The 21,463-nt window shown below is 35.8% G+C and overlaps 1 protein-coding gene across 1 annotated transcript; it reads right to left on the bottom strand.

The window, feature by feature from the left end:
• Positions 1-119: 119 nt before the first annotated feature.
• Positions 120-20,890, bottom strand: LOC135691366 (1-phosphatidylinositol 4,5-bisphosphate phosphodiesterase gamma-1). The gene is made up of 38 exons (XM_065209208.2): positions 20,493-20,890; positions 20,058-20,207; positions 19,393-19,486; positions 18,838-18,885; positions 18,270-18,351; positions 17,119-17,199; positions 16,447-16,490; positions 15,933-15,984; positions 15,465-15,569; positions 14,359-14,474; positions 13,965-14,050; positions 13,530-13,647; positions 13,324-13,409; positions 12,082-12,164; positions 11,355-11,412; positions 10,865-10,929; positions 10,407-10,532; positions 10,232-10,263; positions 9,852-9,977; positions 9,235-9,412; positions 8,634-8,656; positions 8,101-8,223; positions 7,686-7,842; positions 7,260-7,280; positions 7,056-7,124; positions 6,620-6,723; positions 6,184-6,307; positions 5,974-6,043; positions 5,477-5,562; positions 5,166-5,313; positions 4,894-4,990; positions 4,429-4,553; positions 4,044-4,089; positions 3,196-3,298; positions 2,822-2,939; positions 2,195-2,353; positions 1,506-1,594; positions 120-1,186 (listed from the first exon to the last, which is right to left on the bottom strand). The coding sequence occupies exons 1-38, from the start codon at positions 20,680-20,682 to the stop codon at positions 974-976; spliced, it is 3,795 nt and encodes a 1,264-aa protein (XP_065065280.1). The 5' UTR covers positions 20,683-20,890; the 3' UTR covers positions 120-973.
• Positions 20,891-21,463: the final 573 nt, after the last annotated feature.

Raw genomic sequence — 21,463 nt, 5'->3', positions numbered from 1 at the left:
GACGTGCGCAGCCTGGGATTTCCAGGCCTTCATTCACAGATGGCTCTGCAGTAATGACAGCAAATGCACGTGACCAAGACAATAGCCCAAAAGAATCCAGCTTCGAAGTAACCGGCTCCTTCAAGAAGGATTGTGACGTCACTTGATTTTCAATCATCTTCTAATCATAAAATTACACGAAATATGAGGAATCAACAATATGTAACCATTTTACTTAAACAGGTCCTTTCTGAAATCAATAGATACAATAAGTTTCGAAGAAAACAAGGGCTTTAACCAGAAAGCCAGCTCCTCCTTGCAAATATAAGGAAGGCATTAGGGGGGTGTAACTTCTCTAGGCTGCCTTGCTATTACATTTTCCATTAATTTGCTTTATTCGAATCACTAAATGTCCGAACTGCTTAACAGTTTAAAATTAGGATATAATCAAAAAAGATTTTTAAAGATTGAGTCTCAAAGAATTATGACGTTAAAGAAAAATAAAGTTACGTGAAAAAAGTTTTCTATGCAGCAGCCTGGGCAGTATTATTCAAGATATGAAAAGATTAGAATAGGCCGAGAAACAGGTTGGTTCAGGTTCTCTTGCAGAGAAGATTAAAATTCCGAATGAAAGCTCCCCGTGCCCTTATTTGCATTATTCTTTCTGGTTAACAAACCATAACGCTACGTGTCTTATGCATAGTATGTTCTTCTCTACTATTTTCCGGAAATGCAATTCGCATAAATTACAAATACATCTAAAACGTACCTAAATATAAAACGACAAAGAATCGTGTTCCTTCTACACCTATAAAACGCAATCAATCTTGGTGCAAAATAGCAAGTCTGCTTAAAATTCCATTACGAGTGGGTATATCTAAGACGAAGGCAGCTCTCAGAACCTTTCTGCTTTATTCTGAAGCAAAAAATGCACCTATAAACGGAGCAGTGGGTAGCTAGTCTCGGTCTTGATAAAAAAGCGACTAACAAAACCTCAACTTTGGCCATAGTAAGGATGTTGAACGAAGTCTCTTGCCTGGTGCCTAGCCTCTCTTTCATGAGTTAGCTGTGAAAGCTGTGATTGGTAGCGCGCTATCTGTTCCTGGAAAGTAGTCTCCTGCTCAGTGTTTTCACTCAGGCCTTGCCTCTCCATTAGATTCTGCATCTGATCGCGAATTTGCTGAATTGAGGCGTACTCCTTATCGTCCTACAAAAAACAATTTCCTCTAAAATTGTGAGCAACTAGAAAGACTAACAAAAATATTTACTCATTTATTTAAATCCTCCATCTTATGTATCTCACAATTAAAAAAATTAAATACAAAACAATATTGAAAGAAATAAAATTTTGCGAAATCCTAATTTTTTTAATCTAAAATTGGGAGTTTTTCACTATTTAATACTCAAATACTTATCTGTACGGTTTTTATGAGTATAGTTCTAGGCCGTTTAGTGAATCTTGTATCTTTAACGTTCTCATTGCCACTTTGAGGCTGATCAATTGACAACAATATCAAGCAGTATACCTTTGCATTTCTTATTTCCAAATGAATGAGGAGGGCGGACAGGAAAATTTCTTCTCCGTAGGCGTTTTTGAGGCCAATAGAGCGGTAACCTGGAAACAAATGATAAGCAATAAAACTTTTGGCAATACCAGCGTAAATACACATAGATCCATTATCTCAAAGAAACTTTTTTGAATATTGTTGAAAAACACCAGCAAAAAATAAGTTTGCAATTAGACACATGCGGGGTGAATCAAACAAGAAACTTCAACCAGTCACGTTTTATAAAGGTGAAATGAATCTCTTTGTTTGTAGCTTCGTGACAAGGCCAATAAAGGGGTTGCTGTACCATTGACCAAGTTACCACAGAATGGTTCAAGATGCCTGCCAGTTGTAACAGAAATAACACATTCCTTACTATAATTCAGCGAATGCAGATGCAATTCATCGCCTTTTCTCTTGAGTAAAAAGAGGTTGTATTCAAAAGCTGGTGCCGGGCCCCAGATGTAACATGACAGACATTACGTCAGATTTGTTTTCCTTTGGGTTGCTTTCCAGTGCTACTACATTTGATCTCATAACTCTTAGTCTATGATCCAAGACAACAGCAAATACGTTTCAACCCACCAAACGTATATGCATTTTGATATTTTTCACCTTTAGCAAATACTTTTATAAAACTTCTAATTTAATATTTTTTGTAGAGGTACCTGCTTTCAAGCTTGTTAGCGGAAATACTGACTGCCCGACAAAATTGGAATCGCCAAACATATCCTCATCTTGCACGAGGAAACGAATCTTTGCGACGGGAGGACAGATGACGTCAAAATCGAATGTCTGATTCCATACTGGGTTTAAACCATTATCTCCTTTAAGAAGCAAAAATAAAACAATCAATCATAAAGGATCTATTTAGTTACAGCTTTTTTGTGACATCAAATTTCGATCTCTTGACACGCTAAAAAATATTATCTAAAACAACGGATTCTCAATCCATTCTGAAAACAGATCCTACTAAGAGAATTCTGCAAAGAGGGTTTTGAGTGATTTTAAAAGGAGCCGGTTTTATCGACTCGGACACCGATCGAAACACGAAAAAATAAGATGATTGTCGAAACTGTCTCTTAAAAAGGCTAGGTTTTTCCATAAATGTTCAAAATTCTACCCCACCGAAACAATCCTCGAAACCACGACAGTGTGCCTAGGTTCTCATTCGTTTCACTAATCGCTTGATTCTTCGCTTTAACCAATTGTTAATTAAAAAATTCTTATTTTTAAAAAATCAGTCATGCCTTCTATCTCCTTACTGCCTCGAAAAATCAGCTGTAAATACATACTTTTCATTACTGTTCTGAATTTGTTTGAATTGTCGTACGAATTGCCAATGACTTCAACTTCAACGAATGGCGAAGTGATGCTGCGGCCTGACTTTTGAAGATGTCGCCCTGCTAATATCTGAAAAAAATCGTTATCAAATCATTCTTAACTTATAACGAAACCTAAAACTAGAAACGAAAACTTATAATCGCACCAGAAAGGAGGTAGACTCTTATCAAGTATCAAGAAAGAAAAAAAAACAAAAAAAACAGGAAATGAAAAGTAAATGTTATTTGGATTTTTGCTTGTAATAGTTACAATAAATATAACAGTCTTCAGACATTTGACAGTACTGAAAGGATGTTGTAAAGAAAATGCTTAGTAAGAGACGTACGGACAAGCGCAGATTCCACGGTTCAACTCCAACCAAGGTGTCCTTGTTGTGCGGATCATACCCTTCGACTCTCATGAAATCAGGCATTAGGACATAGCCACATCTAGGTATAGAATCGAAGATATATAATCAAGACAGGTGATAAATGAAGGCCATGTTTACTTGTACCTTAGATGCCAAAAATGATGAAGTAGGCAATATTGAACCATTAGGACTCGCGTCAAAGGTTTTAATTGTGCCGTAAATGTTAATTTCGAAAACATTGCCTAAAAGAAACAGGCCAGGAGAACTGAGAATCGCCAGAATTGACGGAGATATTAAAAAATGCATGCCACAAATGACACAAAGTGAGACAGGACTTTTGTTCTGCGACAACTGAACTCTAGTTTAAAGGTTCCATTTAACAAAGAATGGCGTGGTTAAATGATCGATGTCTCCCAAAGAAAATATTCTGATAATAAAAAAGCGCCAAAATTTTGATCTTATGTCCTTACGTGATATCATGTAAAGCAAGGTATGCCTTAGCTCAGAATTAGTGAGCCATAGAACACGTTTGGACTTTATGGATTCGCAAATGGCTGCTTTTTCATCTCGTGCTATCTTCCAAAAAAATCAGGCAGTGAAACAATTATGGAGGCGGAAAAAAAACTAGAGGGACGGAGTACAGAAAAACAATATACATATCGTAGATTCAGCAAGTAACTTTGTGTAGTTGGCTTTTTAGTCATGATTTCTACATTGACAGCAAGTAGATTAAAACCGCATGACGTTGTAGGCTCTAGGCCACTAAAAGTAAGCGTGTATTTTAAGACGAAAATTGGATACACTAAGATACAAAATGCACCAACCCTCCATTCTCCATAAACATTCCATTGTTTATTTGCATAGGTCGATCTAAAAATATCGTAGAAGAGTTTTCAAGACAATAATAATATCAAAAGGAGATTGTTACCAAACCATCAACTTTGCATTTTCGGATAACAGCAGCACGAGGAAATATTTGCGCATAATTCAAAAGAAAAATACAAACAAGATAAGGCATGAATAACCTTTTCGATCTTTCGGTAAAAATCACAAATAGAAGCATTTCAAAACAGGGGTCTTTTTGGGTTTAGATTTTCGTTGCGAACACACATAGCATTGACTTTAGTAAAAAGGAGCTTTGTAGGGATTCTATCTTTGCCGCATAGGATGAACATATTGGGAGGTGTTAGGGACTAAAGAATAGCATACCTGGTGTTTGGTAATTCAAGGCGGCTATTTGCACCCCAAAGCTCCACATTGGCTGCGGATCATAATTTGATGAATCGACTCTTGTTCCTTTGGGGTAGACTCTGCTCATCTGTCGACTGTGGTATCTGGAAAAGCTCGCTCAGAAAAACATTACGCTTTGATTGGTGTACAAGAGGTTCTTCACTAGAAAAGTTCCTTACTAACAAGTACACACCACCCCAAGCAAACAAAAGTGTTTGGATTAATGTGCCATACCTAAAAACCACGGGTTGTAGAAAAATACTAAAATTTTGCTTGCAAATCTTGCCAATTTAGCAGCAAACTTAGGGTCTCTTCTATGTTTTAATCACCCATGATAAATTTTTAGATTATTCTTAGAATAGGTGATACTTCAACAAAAATATTTTGTTCCTTAACCAGAACTCTAAATGATTAAATAATTTTGATAATATACAAAAAGGATACTTGAGCAGACGGAGGTCCTGGTTGCGACGAGTAATGAATCTTTCTATTTTCTGTTCTGGAATCGATGACATCTCATAATATTGACCCTTCTCATACTCTGTTGGAATAAGTGGGAACAATTAGATACAGCATAAACTGCCATATCTCAACATTGAAATCTATATCCCAACAAGTATGCTGAAAACCAATAAGCAAATATTCCACGCATCGCCAGCTTCCTAATGTTTTTTCATTTTTTCATTTTAAACGAAATAAGATAAACAAGAACGTACGATTGAACGGGACAGAGACACAGTAGATCACCAGGTCAGATAGTTCCTTCGCAATGTTTTTCTGCTCAACGAGTTCTCGAATCTTCAGCAGTGATTCTTCAGCTTGAGTTGAAGCCTCACGGATACTTTTAATCCATTCGTCAATTTCCTAAAACAAGAACGCTCTAATCTTATTTTAAATTTTTGTTTGATAAGGTGGGGGGGGGGGGGATTTATAAAGAGGGGGGGGGGGGTTAGGAGAGCTTTTAAGGTACTCGTATCGCAGTACAGTACCATTGACTGATGTAAAAATAAAAAAGAACTGAAAATACCTCTTCGGTCTCGGCTGCGCATTCGATTAGTCCAGGGTATGATTTGATGGAAAACATTGGATTTCCAATGCGAGATGGGATTTTCTCTGGAAAGACGAACAATGAGTAGCTTATTTTAGATGGGGAATTTCAACTTTCATTAAAATGGGCATGTATAATTGCAACAGCAGAATGGAAGGATGGCTCAGCCTACGCGGACCGTCCTTCGACCATGCCGGGGAGAGCAGGCTTTGGTGTTGGTCAATAAGTGATATAAGAAAACATAAAAGAAATGTATAAAAACTTTTTCTGGGATTTTTCACTAATACTTGAAACAAATATACAGTTTTTTTAAAAGGGCATATTTGCCATTTCTTAGAAAATTTGAAAACGCAAACCAAAGTATAAACCAACATTGCTTATTTTTTAAGAAGAAAGACTACCATAATTTGTAATCTAATTTCGGCCTGATCGTAACAGCAGACATTGCAAAAAGCTGAATAAAGTAGCATGCATACCAACGACACAGCCATTGAGATCAAGAGCCCCTTGCGGCATTTCACCAAGAGGAGATTCGTTCCGTTTGTCCTGGATTGCGAAAAACAAAATGGTTGACAACTTATACATCAATCATTTCTGAAGTGAAATAGAGAAATGCAGAGGCGATGAAATCACGGGTATTGAGAAGACATGCTTGAAATTTTCAAAATTAGCGAAGAAGTTCTTACGTCTGCATCGAAAGCAGCTTGGGCTGTTTCCGGGGCTTGCTGCACTCCATTGGCTATGTTGATCTCCTCGCAAAAGGTCGCAGGAAACCACTTGTCTGTTTGCCCTCCATAGTCACCGCGCCACCTTAAGAATAACAACAAACTATTTAGAAATGTTTTTTTAAGGAGAGCACCTGATAATAAAAGGCACACTACAAGCTTTCAAAGAGCATTTTAATGTTGAGTAATCGCTTTTTTCATCCTTCGGTTTGCGACATTATCATTCAATGTTTCATCTGTGGTTGCACGTGACAGGAAATGATTTTAGCATACTTTAAACAAGCATGTTTCAATCCAAGTTATTTGCTCTCTGAGAGAGTAGCTCCTTTCAACAGAATCAGCTTCTGAAATAACTAAAACAATGTTCCCACTTTACACTAAAGGTAACAGTTCTTACCATTCGCCATCATATTTAACTACGTTTGTTATGAAAGCGCCTTTGCAGAAGGTCATTTCGTCATCTTTTTGCGCGTGATAATCCCACAATGCTCTGCACACGGGCTGAAAGTAATAAGAACAAGCACACATAAGGCTTAGATAACGCATCATTATGGAGAGGGCGGATTAAGCACACGACACTTAAAAAATGTTTGCTCTGTATACTATTTCGTTCAGGTAAAGAAAGAAAAGAAACAGAACTAGCGAAGGCATGCGATAAGTTACCTAATGTTTGCGATTAGTTAAACAAGAAAACCTGTATAAATCAGGACTAAACGATTCAAATAAACAGCAACAGGAACGGTGGGTTTTTAAAGAAGTGAGTTATGGCTGCAAATGGCGAAGTAAAATTTTTGGCTTACAGCAAAGTTTTTGACTAAAGCAAAGTTACGTACGTTTGTCTGAAAAACATTTGGTCGGGTGTAGCACTCTCTGTATGAGTCGTCATCTGCTTCTGCGGGGGCCTTCGAGAGAAATGAGCAGCGCCTTCAAAGCTGATTTGATTGATAATGAAAAATTCACAGAAAAATAACATTGTATCAAAGATTGAATAAATTCGATAAATAACTGCTCGATTCTAATAAATTTGAAGAACTCACTTGTCCTTTCTTCTCCACAACCTGCGAAAATAATGCTATGAGAATTAATGTCTAACTTTGGTTGAAAGTCATTTTGTGACACAAACCGTTTTTAAAACTAACTGAGCTGGCTACTGGCAAATAGAGGATTGAAAATGTAACATTTCAAAAATTCTTCTTAAAAACATCTTATAATTTAAGAAATTATCAGAATCCCAAAAGCTCAAAATCCTTTCACGTTTAATATTCAACCAACAAATTGTTTACCAAAACATTTGAAGGCGAATGTCGTGTTAAACGGCTAACCTTTGGAGCTTTAGGTGACTTACGATTGGTCAGTGGTGCGTCACGTGTCTTGACCGAGTTTTCAAGGTGACAATACAGTAAAAGGGATGTTACACTAGACTAGAAACGGAAATGATAACAAAGGGAATACAAAAACGGTACCTCTTGATTACATGGATATCTCAGCTTGGTTTTTCTGAACAACGGGTATTTCTCGTAGTATCCCACCAGTTCAACAAGGCTTTCGAACTGGGCTGTTCCGATTGTAAATAACCGACCTTCCCGTTTTATGAAGCAGTGCTTTACTTTCCCGCCAGTTCTGGAATTCAAAACAAGAACTTATACCAAACTGTCTCTAAAACAGCAAAATTTCGATAATTTTGTTCGGAATTCCATTTCAGGCAAGAGCTTCCATTAACAAACCTCAAAATATTGATTGCCTTGAAGTTGCCTTCTTTACAATGGCCGTTCGCTAAGCCATGAGGCATGTATGACGTGAATCATGTCATTTTACACAGTCTTAGATACAAAGCCGAATAGCAAGAATGACAGGATAATCTTTGATTGAAAGCATTACCTGAAAGAAATGGCATAGGACTCTTTGTCGTCGTCTCTCTTCCGAACCAGAAAGTAGCCATCTTTTTGTAGCCTCTTTAGCATGTCTTCTGCCTGCTGTCTTGTGAGATTTTCATGATACCAACTGCAATAAAATAGAATGCAGATTTGCAAATCAACTGAGCAGATTGCAAATCAATTGAATGGATACGCAGTTGAGAAAACTGGACCTAGCAATTAGGAAGCTAAAGGTACAAGTATTGAATTTGAATAAACAAAATTTTCCAATATGGATGCTACCAGGCCTATTCGATACAGTGTCCATCAGTAAATGTTTCTTATATTTCAAAGTATCGGTTTCGCTGGGAATATTTGCAACGCGACCTTGACATTACAGTCATTACACATTAGACATTAGATATAGATATAGATATAGATATAGATTATAGACACATTAGATATAGACATTACAGTGGCATTTTGCAACGCGACCTTGATAAATAGAACGAAAAGTTGACATAACAAATGAAAGAAAGAAAGAAAGGGTTCTCTTACTCTTTTTCTAAATGAGCGTTTGGCTAAAAAGGAGAAAAACAACATTAGATCATCTTACTAAGATTTTCACCTCTCACGTATAATCACATATAATCTCGTATAATCGCATATTCACATATAATCTCGTATAATCGCATATTCACATATAATCACGTAAAACATCAGATTATTAATAGGGCCAGGCGGGAAGACTCAGGTGAAGTCAACACTGCTTAACTAGCGATGACATAATACATACAATCAAACATAAATAGATAGAGCTTCGTCTATTTCTCTACAAGTTTCTTATACCGATTACAGAACACATGATTTTTTAAACCATGTTGTTCCTAAATTAAAAACCTTAGAAATCAAGTCACGAAATTTTCTTCTACACCTTGGTTTTTTTGAAATATGAATAATGCATATTTTTATTAAGTTATTCAGGGTTTGGCTGTAGACAACACATCGCAATAATGATCATACATTGCTATAATAATCGGTAAAACCCAAGAAAAATACCAAAGTATTATTCTTATTTTCATAATCGGCCTGAAATCATTATAGCTAAAGACAGCAAAATTATTCCAGATAGAACTAAAAGTATCTCAGGCATACTTACCTGTGGTATTGGTTCACCAAGAACCAATTCAAACTTTTCGCTTTTGAGAGGATGCATTTGGTAATGTGTTATCAAACTGTAAAGACTGTCAAATGTAAGCTGTTCAACAAGAAAGTATTTAGATAAGCCACTCTCTTGCCTTGATTTTATGTGACAATGTTGGACTCTATTTTGGTACCTAAGAAAAGATACAGGCGTTAATAAGCTATATGGCAGCCCATAAATCGGTTTAAAATCGCATACTTCGAAACACAATTCACAGTTACGACAGTTACGGTTGTCGAATCCCTGAAGTCTAGACCGTTGAATCATAGTGCAGTTTAGTCTATACGGCAAAGTTGCCCTCTAGGCCACCAAACCAACAACTTTTAGCAAAAAGAAACCCCAGAGGCATTAGATGGTGCGCACCCGAGCTTACACCAGCAAGATAGGAAACCACGTCCAGAATCTAACCTCATGATATCCTTAGGCTAAATCCGGAATTTTTCATTCCTAAATTGTGTTTCATTTATTTTGTTCAAATTAAAATTGGAGTTGCAAAACTCGTGGTGCTAGCTTTTCTAGTCTTCTAAAATCTTCCCAGATAGAAATTATCGACGAAGACAAAGGATACATACACGAAGGAAAGTGAGTAATCTCCGACGAACATATTACTTTCTCTAACCAAAAACGATCCGTCCCCTCTTTGGTAATCCATCAAAAGCTGTTCAGCAGTGCGTCGCACGATTTTTCCATGAAACCATCTACAAACGAAGGCGTCAGCTCTTTACAAAGCAAATTACACATAAACTATACATCCATTCATGAATATTTAGATCACTTCCTAAAACTACTTTCAGCATTTTGAAGTACTCATCAAAGTACTACTTGCAGCACATAAAAGTTAAATACCTAAAGTAAACCAGTTTTCGTTGCCAAATGTTCAGTTGTATGCAGAACCATGTTACTGAAATAAAATTGAAAAAATTGCAATCGAAGGAAAGAGTAAAACACATACTTCTCATCAAAATGCAAATCTTCTTGCGCTACCTAAAAGGACGAGTTTCTCATGAATTTTAGATAATCTTGAAAAATCTTCTATTAGACACGGCAATAAAAAAGGATTAGAAACCAAGCAAAGGGTTTATTCTTTGAAATAAAGTAGTTCGAAAAAAAATTCTGATCATTCTTACATCGACCCGATTTTGTCTGTCCTCGCCTCCTTCTTCTTCTTCATCATCATCATCACGAGGTTTCTCTTGCTCCTCCGTATAGTAAAGCTTATTTGGGGTCAGAACAAAAAGATGGCGGTACCATTTCTAGGATGAACACAACAAAGAAACAATCAAAGGGGCCTAGCTTTTCGTACGGAAGTTCGGTAGAGGAGTTGTTTGATCAAAAAATGAAGAAAATCAAAACAATCAAATTAGAAAATCTTGTGATTATTGGGGGGAATGGGTACTTCATGAAAAAGTAATAAAGGAAGGGGGCACGTCATGATTTATTGAACATTGGATTAAAAGGTATGCACATCATTCCACATAGAAACATTCTTATGAACCCTTTTGTGACTTTTTTAAATTGATATACATGTTGTAATTGTTTCGTTTGATTCAAAATCTGAATAGTATGATTGGAATGTATGACTTACATGATCAGCATCATCTTCCAGGTATAAAGGTCCGCATTTTAGCCTTGTTATATTGTCTTCGGGTGCTTTTTAAAGAGTAAATTTAAATGATAACAAAGGCCACAAAATGAAATCAGATAATAAAATGATTCAAGTTTGGTAAATGATTCTTGAAACCTAAAAATTATGGCATTGATAACCTTAATTTCGAAACCATATTAAACACTGTAATTTTATTTGCTTACAGTTACAGGCATTTTGTCGGAGGGGAGTGGGGGGAGGGGGCATACCACTTCATGCAAATCTCGTATGCCTTTTGCAAAAAAACTTTTAATTTTCGAGAAAATCCCCAAAAATCCATAAAAACCTTATGTTCTAAAATATCTTTTACACTGCTTGGAAACAATTGTACAGCTCTCAAATTTTGCTAAGAGCTTGAAAAATAAAACAAATCATTTTCAAATACACAAAGTGTTATGTGAAAAACAAATTAGCTGCCATTGAAAACTACCTATTTCTCCAGAAACACTGAGCTTGCTGTTGCCACCTCCAGGAACCAATTTTTTGAACTAAAAAAGAAAGGTCTTACTATTTCTGCGACAAACAGACAACCAAATAACAGTTAAATAGCTTAATATTTTGTCATGTGGGAAGTAAAATAACTTCTGACCACATTAACCTTTGCAGAGCTTATTCAATAAAACCAGAATTGTATTCAATTTGATTCAAACCAACACCCAATTCTTTAGCATGAAAGATATCAGTATTACCAAATTATAACATCCTATTGGATCATCTAGAAACATCCAGAAAAAATTCTATTTGATCAAAAGCATACATTTCCGACAAGCGATGCTTGAATGGACCCTTTTAGATAAATCTGAACATGTATGGATAGTTTATCAATCCTCCCCATCCCCCTACCGAGGTCTACTAATTGACAAAATAGGTGAATTTGGCTGCACCATCGAAATATTCCTTTCCTACATAATGCCAGATTTAACCCGCAACGTTTACAGAAAAGAAGGAATAGCAAAAGTACTTATTAAAACCAAATAAGTTTGTTCCGGTTAATTAGTTCCGAATGAAAGAATGAAAATTAGCTGCAACAGATCGTTGAACAAATCATAAAATAAAATACGTGTTGCTCATGGTGAACAGGTGTTTCTCGTACTTGGCGATTCACCAGTAAGCAAGAGAACACGCTTTAATGCTGAAAAACCTGTAGGTTAATTTACTTTCAAAATGACTTTCTTCTTCAACTGATCTGGGGATGGCAAGAGTGTAGCACTCGGATCAACAGATGCCGTCAGGAAGTTATCTGGAAAGAAATAATCAATATTTTCTTAAACACCCGAGCAAGAAGCATAACTAGAGCGTCCGATGCCAGTTGGAGGCAGGACCTTGGAAACCATGCATAGGTCGCCTTAGCGGCATTCCTCTCATACATTTTCTTCTTGTTCTTTATGATATAAATGCTGAATCGCTAACTTTACAATTTCTATTACTCAAGAATAGGGTGCATGGAAGAGATGCTGGAAATGAACTTAGAATGGAGGCGAGAGGGGAATTTCAATAGGAGACTGTGTGGAGGCTGGGAGGGATGGTGGGAAGGATGGTAGAAGGGAGGCTGGGAAGAATGGTGGACGGGAGGCTGGGAGAGATGGTGGAAGGGAGGTAGGGATGGATGGTAGAAGGGAGGCTGGGAAGAATGTTGGACGGGAGGCTGGGAGAGATGGTGGGAAGGATGGTGGAAGGGAGGCTGGGGGGGATGATGGGCGGGATGGTAGAAGGGAGGCTTGGAAGAATGGTGGATGGGAGGCTAGGAGGAATGGTGGAAGGGAGGCCGGGATGGATGGTGAAAGGGAGACTGGGAAGAATGCTGGACGGGAGGCTGAGAGAGATGGTGGGAAGGATGGTGGAAGGGAGGCTGGGAGGGATGATGGGCGGGATGGTAGAAGGGAGGCTGGGAAGAATGGTGGATGGGAGGCTAGGAGGGATGGTGGAAGGGAGGCCGGGATGGATGGTGAAAGGGAGACTGGGAGGTAGGCATAGTGGGAGGCTGAGAAAGGCTGTAAGGTAATCTAGAAGGAAGGCTGGAAGATAGTTTAGAAGGGAGGTTGGGTGCTTTCAATGAGTTAACAAACATTAAGTAGAAAAGGTTAAGTTCAAATTGGCATTGAGCATTTATATTAAATTATTTGACTGAAAATAAGTCAATTTGATATCAAAGAAAGGCTCAATATTGGAATAGTTTTATCAAACCATAGATTTATTCACGTTTTCAGCAAACAATGTATTAAATTTTTACAGCCAAAATAGTTTAAATACATATTTTGAATACGATATGTTCAATTTTCTAAACACACGAATGGAAACAGGACCTAACAGGAAATAACAAATCTAACATTTTGTGAAACAACATAATGGCAAAAGAAAACAGGACAAAACAGCAAAATTCAAAATTAAACGAAACATACTTCCAAAGTGCTCTTTAAAATAACTGGCGATCATTTGTTGCTGTGGTAACGAGCAGTGGTTTTCAAGTGAGATTATCAGAGGGTAGCTGAAACGAAAAAGACCATAAAAAACTGCCAGTCATTTGGTCATTTTGATGGGATAGAAAAAAGAAGCAAAAACGTTTTGGGGTTGTGTTTTATATATGTAGCAACAACATTTTACTCACTCTGTTTTTATGAATGCATTTTTAGCAACTGCCTTTACGACATCGATAAGCTTTATTTTTGTAGTTAACGTCATTCCATGGTAAACGATTGGCTTACCATTGCCATCCCAGCAGTCCACTGCAATCAACAACAGCAACAATACATCAATACTTGATGTTGGTATATTTGAATACAGGGGTTTACAAAAATGATCATATTTCTACATCTTTCCCAATTAAACATAATCCTCTACTAAATACGAAACCTTGCTTTGGGGAGAACTTTTTACAAAAATATTGTTTCACATATGACAGTAACTTGGAACGAAACAAATGGAAAATGGTAAATTAACAGAACAAACACACGCTTGAAAACAATGCGTGCTGTTACGATCAAATTATGACAATGTTCAGGGTAATCAAAATCAGTGAAAATGAAGCAAAACTCTTCGTTACATTCAATACATCTGCACCCCATCCTCAGACATCGAATGTAGGCCTCAATTGACGACTCTGACTGCAGTTGGCCACCAGTGAGGTATCTGCAATTTAGAAATTGACTTAACATTGATGCGTTAAAGGTCACATCTTGCAGCTTCCTACTCCTATTAAATAGAATGTTTCCTCTTTTGCCATTGGAAAAAAAGAATTTTTACCAATTCAAATAAATTCTTTTCAGAATAGCAGTTTGAATTCTCATATGGTGAACTACAATTATGATAAAGCCCAATAAAAAGTTTTATGAAATGTTTACAAAACTCGGTAAAAAGCTTTGAACCAAAACAGTTTCGCAAAATTTATTGTATTGTGTAATGAATTCCAAGAGAAAAACAAAATTTGTATGACGTACGTGTTGTGTGACGATGCAATCCAGTAGTAGTTAAGAGGTTTTGTCATGTCTTGATAAACTTTATTGTGTTCCTCGTTGAATATTTCATTGTATGAGCTGAACAAATAGTCCAAGAACTGCAGAAAAACCAAAATCGAATCACTTATATTCCAAGAAACACTACACAGAACCAATGTAAACGCATAGAAGGGTATCAAGGTGCCCACTCAAATTTTTGATTGCGAGAGATAATGCCACTTGAAAGCATCAATACCATTGACGGAATTGATTTTCAAATCATCCCAGGTAAAACCAAGAAAGATGGTAAATAAGAAGCAAGTAAAGATATCGTTACAAAAGTCTCGTTTAGAGGGGTTTTTACAGGGGGTAGGTAGGGAAAGTCTTTGGTCCTAATGATCGCTATTTTGGCCCCTTACTGAATTGTTGGCATTCAGTTTTCATCCTGTTTCAAATTCAGTTTTATATATGGTTGGAGTTGCGAATAACTTTTGTGGTCATTGCTAAACGGCAAATCAATGACATATCAACGACAATACCTTTTCTAAGCAAAATACGGACACAAAGCGTTTTCTCATTGGTTACATCATCCGTTAAACATATACTTCAATTCATTTTATCTGAGGTTTTAAGAATATGTCTAGCATTGAAAAAATGTACCATAATGTAAGGAATTTTCATGGTAGTCAATCGGAAGTCAATTAATGACGAGCAAAATCTCTGGCCATAACAAATCAGGAAATTTTCAGGAAGAAAAGCCTATGCGGTTTGACCGATACCTGAAAAGATATTACGCAGGTTTCAGTCTGAAGGTTAGAGCAAGGTTGTGGTGGGTGATGATAATGCAAGAAATGCAAAATCTGATCCTTCTGTCTGCTCAACAGGTGAATCAAAAGGGACACATAATTATGATAGACAAAGAATTTAAAATTTATTCGACCGTCTATTTAAGGATATTCATTTTCAAAATCAGAAACACAGTGACAATCTATGAGAAACAACAATTGGAAGTTGACTAACACATAAATGTTACAAAAGTCTTTACGATTTGGCCCAAATACGGTATAGACATATAACTAAGGTCTTTACACATACAAGCTATTGTGTACCTGTAATGTAGTAAAGTACAGGACAGATGTATCATGAGTAGTTTCTTCAGGTAAAACGCTCTTCATCAGATCATGTACGTAGGTTAAGTATTGAGCCTTTTGATCCTGAAAACAAAGGAAATTGTGTCGATAGAGATTCAGCAGCATAACACTTTATTTTCTCTAGCGAAGCAAAGTATTCCTCAACTGCTTCATCTTCATCTTCAATTTGCTAGGGTGCTGTTACATACAAACGAAAAATCTTAAAATTGCAATTACATAAGATATTTCAACTATACCTATTTGATTTGCAACGGAACGAAACATAATCAAATGGTACAAAATAGATAACATTTCCCTGTACTTAAACACGGCTTAATGTACGATTTTGTTACTACAATCAGCAAGTCATATTTGGCCGCAAAAAAACTTAAAATATTAAATCCGGATGAAAAAGCCCAGTATGAGCCATGTGGCTAGAATCCTTACTTTTTGCTCCTCAATCAAAAATCTTTGGAACTGTGCTGCAGTCATATAAGACCTAGTTAAAGTGAAACACAAAGGGAATATTAGAATTAAACAAGCTTTAGATTTAGTTAGTGCACAGCTAACTTTAAAAACATTTGCAAGGTTTAAAGATTTAAGAAATTTCGATCCAGCTTTTAACATGATCACTGGAAATGACACTGAAAAGTAAGAGCACAGCAAGAAAGCTTGTATTTTTAATTACGAAGACAAAAACCATGTAGTCAGACAATCTTAAAAAGCATTTGCTTTCAAGCCATAGCCTTCCGTCCACACAGTTCGTAATTATCCACCTTTTATTGCCTTTTATGCCGTATTGGCTTGCTAGAAGGTGATTAATTCTGTTCGACATTATGGCCACTAATTAAAGTACACAGGGTTTAGGATTTTGAATTATTGGCGAAAAAGAAATAACATAGAAACAAATGAAGTCAAAATAAACAAAATTAATGTTGTTGAAAGAAATAATTCTTCAAACCCCTCATCGCTGCGGATAAAGTAGTCTTGAAAACGATCCCCAATCTAAAAGCAAAATGATATCGAGGGTAAAACGTGGAAAAACATAATTTCCATAAAAATGCTGCCAGTTTAGTTTGATTTCGCAAACAGTGAGAAGAAAATTTTGACAAACCTTGACAAACGAAGTTGTTGAATTTACGCATTCTTAATTTGATTCAAAATTATATGATTTTGAAGACATACTGCAAAATGTTGCTATCAATGGGTGAAACAATGTTTGCTAGCAAATGTCAAGTGATAAATTAGGGGAAAAGCACCAAGATTAATGCGTTAAAAAGAATATTCATAAACTGAAACAAATAAAAACATTTTATCACGTATTTTCTGTCTCGGCCCTTACTAGACCAACACGACAATGAAAGGCCGGAAAAAAATATACTTGAGGTCTCTTGTTTGGATAGAAATACAGGAAACATGAGGGCTTATTAATGGCAAGTCTGTTCGGTTCTTTCACAACAGCTGGGCTAAGCAGGAGAAAATATTTTCATAAGAATATAAAGTGTTTTATATGAATCAACTAATTTGTTGGGCATTTTAGGTTTGACACACAGATGCTATCTGCCAATGTAGCACTTACATACATTGAGTGAATCTCACATATAATGATTTATATTACAAAATAAAAACATACACTTGTGGAGAACATCAGTGATCTATATGCTTTGTAAAATCCAGTTGCATCCATATTTCCCTTTTTGTCTTCAATAGAATCCTAAAACACATTAAAATGCATGAAATAATCAGTGATAAAGTCACATATCCACCAATAACACAACAGATTTCAATGATAGGCGCTTCAAAATTCAAACCTATATTTTTGGGGTAAAAAAAGAGCTACCAGCAACAACTTTCATTTGAGGTTACATTTACACAAAACACTCAGGTGTGACTATACACAAAAATCGTATTTGAAACTCCCAATACAATGTATTGAAAGGGAAAATTTAATTAGCCAAGGCTCAAAAAACTTTTTCGAAGGAGGTACCATCCATACGCAGGTAGAAAAACTGCGCGAACAAGTATAATCTACAAAAAATTTCGAATTTAAAGGCAATGCCTTGTTAACTGTAGCCATTTTGTGTATTTTCAAAAATGCATTTCTTCATGAGACGGACTTTGGCATCAAAAATTTTGCAGAATAAAGCGTTTCCTCTGCAAAAAGTTTTGCCTGTAAATCATAATAACTAAACAAAATAGCTTATGTTTCTTAGAAACCTGACTAACTAAACACTATTGTTCACTGTATTAGACATTGGTATTGAAAGAACCAATTGTTTTGAGAGTATCAGATGTAGATCCTTATCAGAGCCAAAAAAATCATCGCCAGCATCAATACTACAAAAAAATCAGTTTTGGGCATAGAAGAGTATGCAAGCCTGCAAGCACCTGCCCAGATTAAATTTTAAGAGTGATGATAGATTGTAAATAACATTACAATTTTTCTCTTTATTTACCAATATTCTGCTATGAAACTGTGATAACTTGCAAGTAACAAAGCACAGCATATGGGAATTAACCTGAAATCAACCTAATGTAACTGAAACTTTCAACAATGAAAAAGAATTGCTTCACAAAGATGTGGTGGATTTTAAGAAAAAAAATTTTTTACTTTGGTTTTTTATACAAGCAATTGGCTAACATTGATTAAGATTTGCACAATGTATCTTCTGTCCTATGTCATAACTTTCGAGACTGAATTTCCTGTTAAATGATATTTTGACACAAATGAAATAATAATAGAATAATTATTTCAAAGGAATAGATGCTGGTAATAAGAATTACCTGATAATGCTTCTTGACTTTGTTGTTAGGCAGTCTTATATTTGCTCTTTGTAAAAATGCTTTATACTCTCTTAAGCTCATCCTGTAGAGAAGAGACACATGCATAACTGGATGACAAAGTAATCCATTGATCAATAACAATAAACAGCAAATTGCTTGAGTGATCAATAGCTTGCATGAGTGCAGACCTGCTGCTTGTGAACATCAAGTATCCTTTAATTGCCTTCATGGAAGCAATCTTGTCTCTTCAGTTGAACATTTTTTCATTCAGAGTAAATGGTTTACTTTACTTGGATTAGCCTAGTCAAATTAAAATTTATTTTTTTGCAACTCTAACTATATTTTAATTGATAGCTCAAACTCTATACTAATATATTTACCAAATGTTCTAATTCTATACTTTAAAGTATTTAGGAAAGGGTATTGTAAAGTCTTTCCATCACTGCAAAGCCTTTGGGAGTAAACGGTTGAAGATTGATAACAGCCCCTAAATTGATTAAACATCTTAGAACTCAATAGAACTAAACAACATTTAGATAAAAACTTTTTCTAAAGTTGAGAATCATACTTTTCCATATCTGATCTTGGAATGCTGTTCCATTCTCTATGAAGCCATCTGAGGAAAAAACAAGAGCTTGCAAAGACTTATCTGATAGAATTAAATATAATCAATAATTAGTTCAACATAAAATCATTTCATAGCCTTTGTCCATAAACAGGCATTGTGCACCTTTCGCCAATTTTGAAGTAAGTGCTCTCTTACAAAGGGATTTAAGTAAAATCTTACAAATATTATTTTCTTGTAAATTTTTAGCAATGCAAGTCTGTTGTTTTATAAGAGAAAGGAAAGCACACTTCAAATGAATCAAACGATCCATATGAAAAATAAAAAGCATGAACAGAAACTACTTAAAGTTACTGTAAAGATGTGGAAAACAAGAAAGTAATTTAGAACTGGGGTGATGTCTAGGTGTCTATAAAACAATTTTCATTGGGCAACAAAAATTGTTTGCTTTATTAGCTGTTAAAGCATTTTTTGCAGCAATTTCTTATATCAAATCGGAATGCAAACTTTTAAATTTGACATCTGTCGTATAAACCAAAACCAAATGATATTTATTACCTTGCAATTAAAATTGAAGGCCTTTCATACTCATTCTTCCATTTCAAAAGGATAAGACCTTTAACCCAGCATTCCTTCTCATTTCCATTTTGTGCTTCAATTTAATCAAATTGTTACGTTAACTATTAATCAAAAAATTAATCATAATTGATGACAATAAGGCAACACAAAATATGTCTATAAAATTGAAATGCCACCTGGTTTTAATTCTTACTTTACAAGTTAAAATTGATTACAACAAATTGATTACATGGGAAAACAAGTGAAATCTTTTGTGTATAGAGTAATGATACTAATTCTGTTTTGAAAAGGAAACCTAAAGACATCATCAATTAATTATGAGAAAAAATATCAACAAAACCCAAAAATGTGTGGCATTATGTGTTCCTTTTCAACAATGAGATGGTTAAACAAACATTGGAAACAAATGCAGTAATGTTGAATAAACATTGCAACCAAAGTCAGTCTTCTATTTGCACATTCCTAGACACATTTTTCAGATGATCTGGGAATAATTTAATTCAAAAATGTGTCAATACATCAATTATTTCATTAAATTAAGAATAATAGAAAAATCCTTTATAATCTTGAACAACAATTATATCTTTCATAATTTTGATATCTTTATGCTTTCCAGAAATACATTGGTTTGAAAAGTAACTGACCTAGGCATGATAAGGTCTTCAATTTGAAACTACTTCCATAGACCACAACAAAGCAACAATTTGGATCAATTCTTCTCAGGAGATCAGCTTGCCTCTGGAAATCTTTTGAGGAGCATCCTCTCCTTATTTCTTTGATTTCTTCGATATATACTACAAATAATATAAAAAAATCGACTACAAAGTTCAGGTTTCAACCAAAAAGGTGTCTAAAACGTTACTTAACAGGCATAAATTTTATGAGGAAATAAAAATTATGGAGGAAATTCTGGGCCCATTTGGCAGGTTACATTACAAAAAGAAACAAAGATGAATATCGGCCGGAAAAGCAAATCTCTTTCAAATTTTGGATTAAATTTATGGGAAGAATAGGTTGGAAAGTCGCTAAACAGGAAATGAATTAACCAGACGAGATCAATAATCGGATTCATAACGTACTCGATTCTTCCTCCTTGCTTCCAGCTCCACGGAACCAAGAAATCTTAAATTCTTTCAGATTCAGCTGAAAAGTTCTCTGCTCTGGTCTTCCTTTAGCTCTTGATGGTAACTTAGTCATTGTTGTTCCAATAGTTAGAGCGGTCATGATTGCAGCAATCTCCGCTGCATCAACAACATGGTCTTCCGCCATTTTTGTGATTAACAGTCCTCGATAACTTCCAATTGCTTGAGTTCTGTCTACATTATAATTAAAGTCATATTTCCACCATCTTGTATGATAGGTCTTGGTTTTGGCACACTTTAACCCTTTTGGCCTGACTTCCCTTGAACAGAGCTGGCGCTGCAAAACATCTTCACTGTCGACTTCGGACACCTATTTCCACGAACAGCAGGTACTGCGGTGGAGCACAGCGAGCCAACTAAGTAAATACTTTCAAGAATTAGATTTCGTTTGAATTGGGGTGTTTGGTCAATTTGAAAAAATCGTTTTGGAGATGTTAAATCAACGTAAGTAAATCATGTAAATCCAGGGCCGCTGGAGCCACGGTGGCCACGAGGGCACAAGCCTCTCTGTTTGCAAAAAGTATAAACAAGTGCCCCTTTTCGAAAAATATATAATGCGAATTTTTTTTTCACTGCCAGACATTATGCGTTTAGAAGCTAAATAAAATACCATAACTCTGGGCAGTGTTGGAATGCCATTCACTGAAATTTCTTTAAATTTAAACTTGGTCTTGATGCAAAAGGCGCGAGCTCCTGTGATGAACAATATCAACTGCGAAGGAGACTGCCAGTTTCATGAGAAAATTTCCTTAGTATGTCTTCAGCAACAAACGCATTAGTGAAAGGTCCGCATGAAGTCCCCAGCGGGCAGGGGCGTTGTGGCGAATGAATTCTAGAGGGGGCAAAAAGAAAAATTTTCCGACAAAGGTTCTTTGATTTATTCAATCAAATGGAAGCATTTAATATTA

The sequence above is a fragment of the Rhopilema esculentum genome, chromosome 4 (genome assembly GCF_057945365.1).
Source record: "Rhopilema esculentum isolate cy_ngs chromosome 4, ASM5794536v1, whole genome shotgun sequence".
Lineage (NCBI taxonomy): Eukaryota > Metazoa > Cnidaria > Scyphozoa > Rhizostomeae > Rhizostomatidae > Rhopilema > Rhopilema esculentum.
This window is presented reverse-complemented; position numbering and strand designations above follow the sequence as displayed.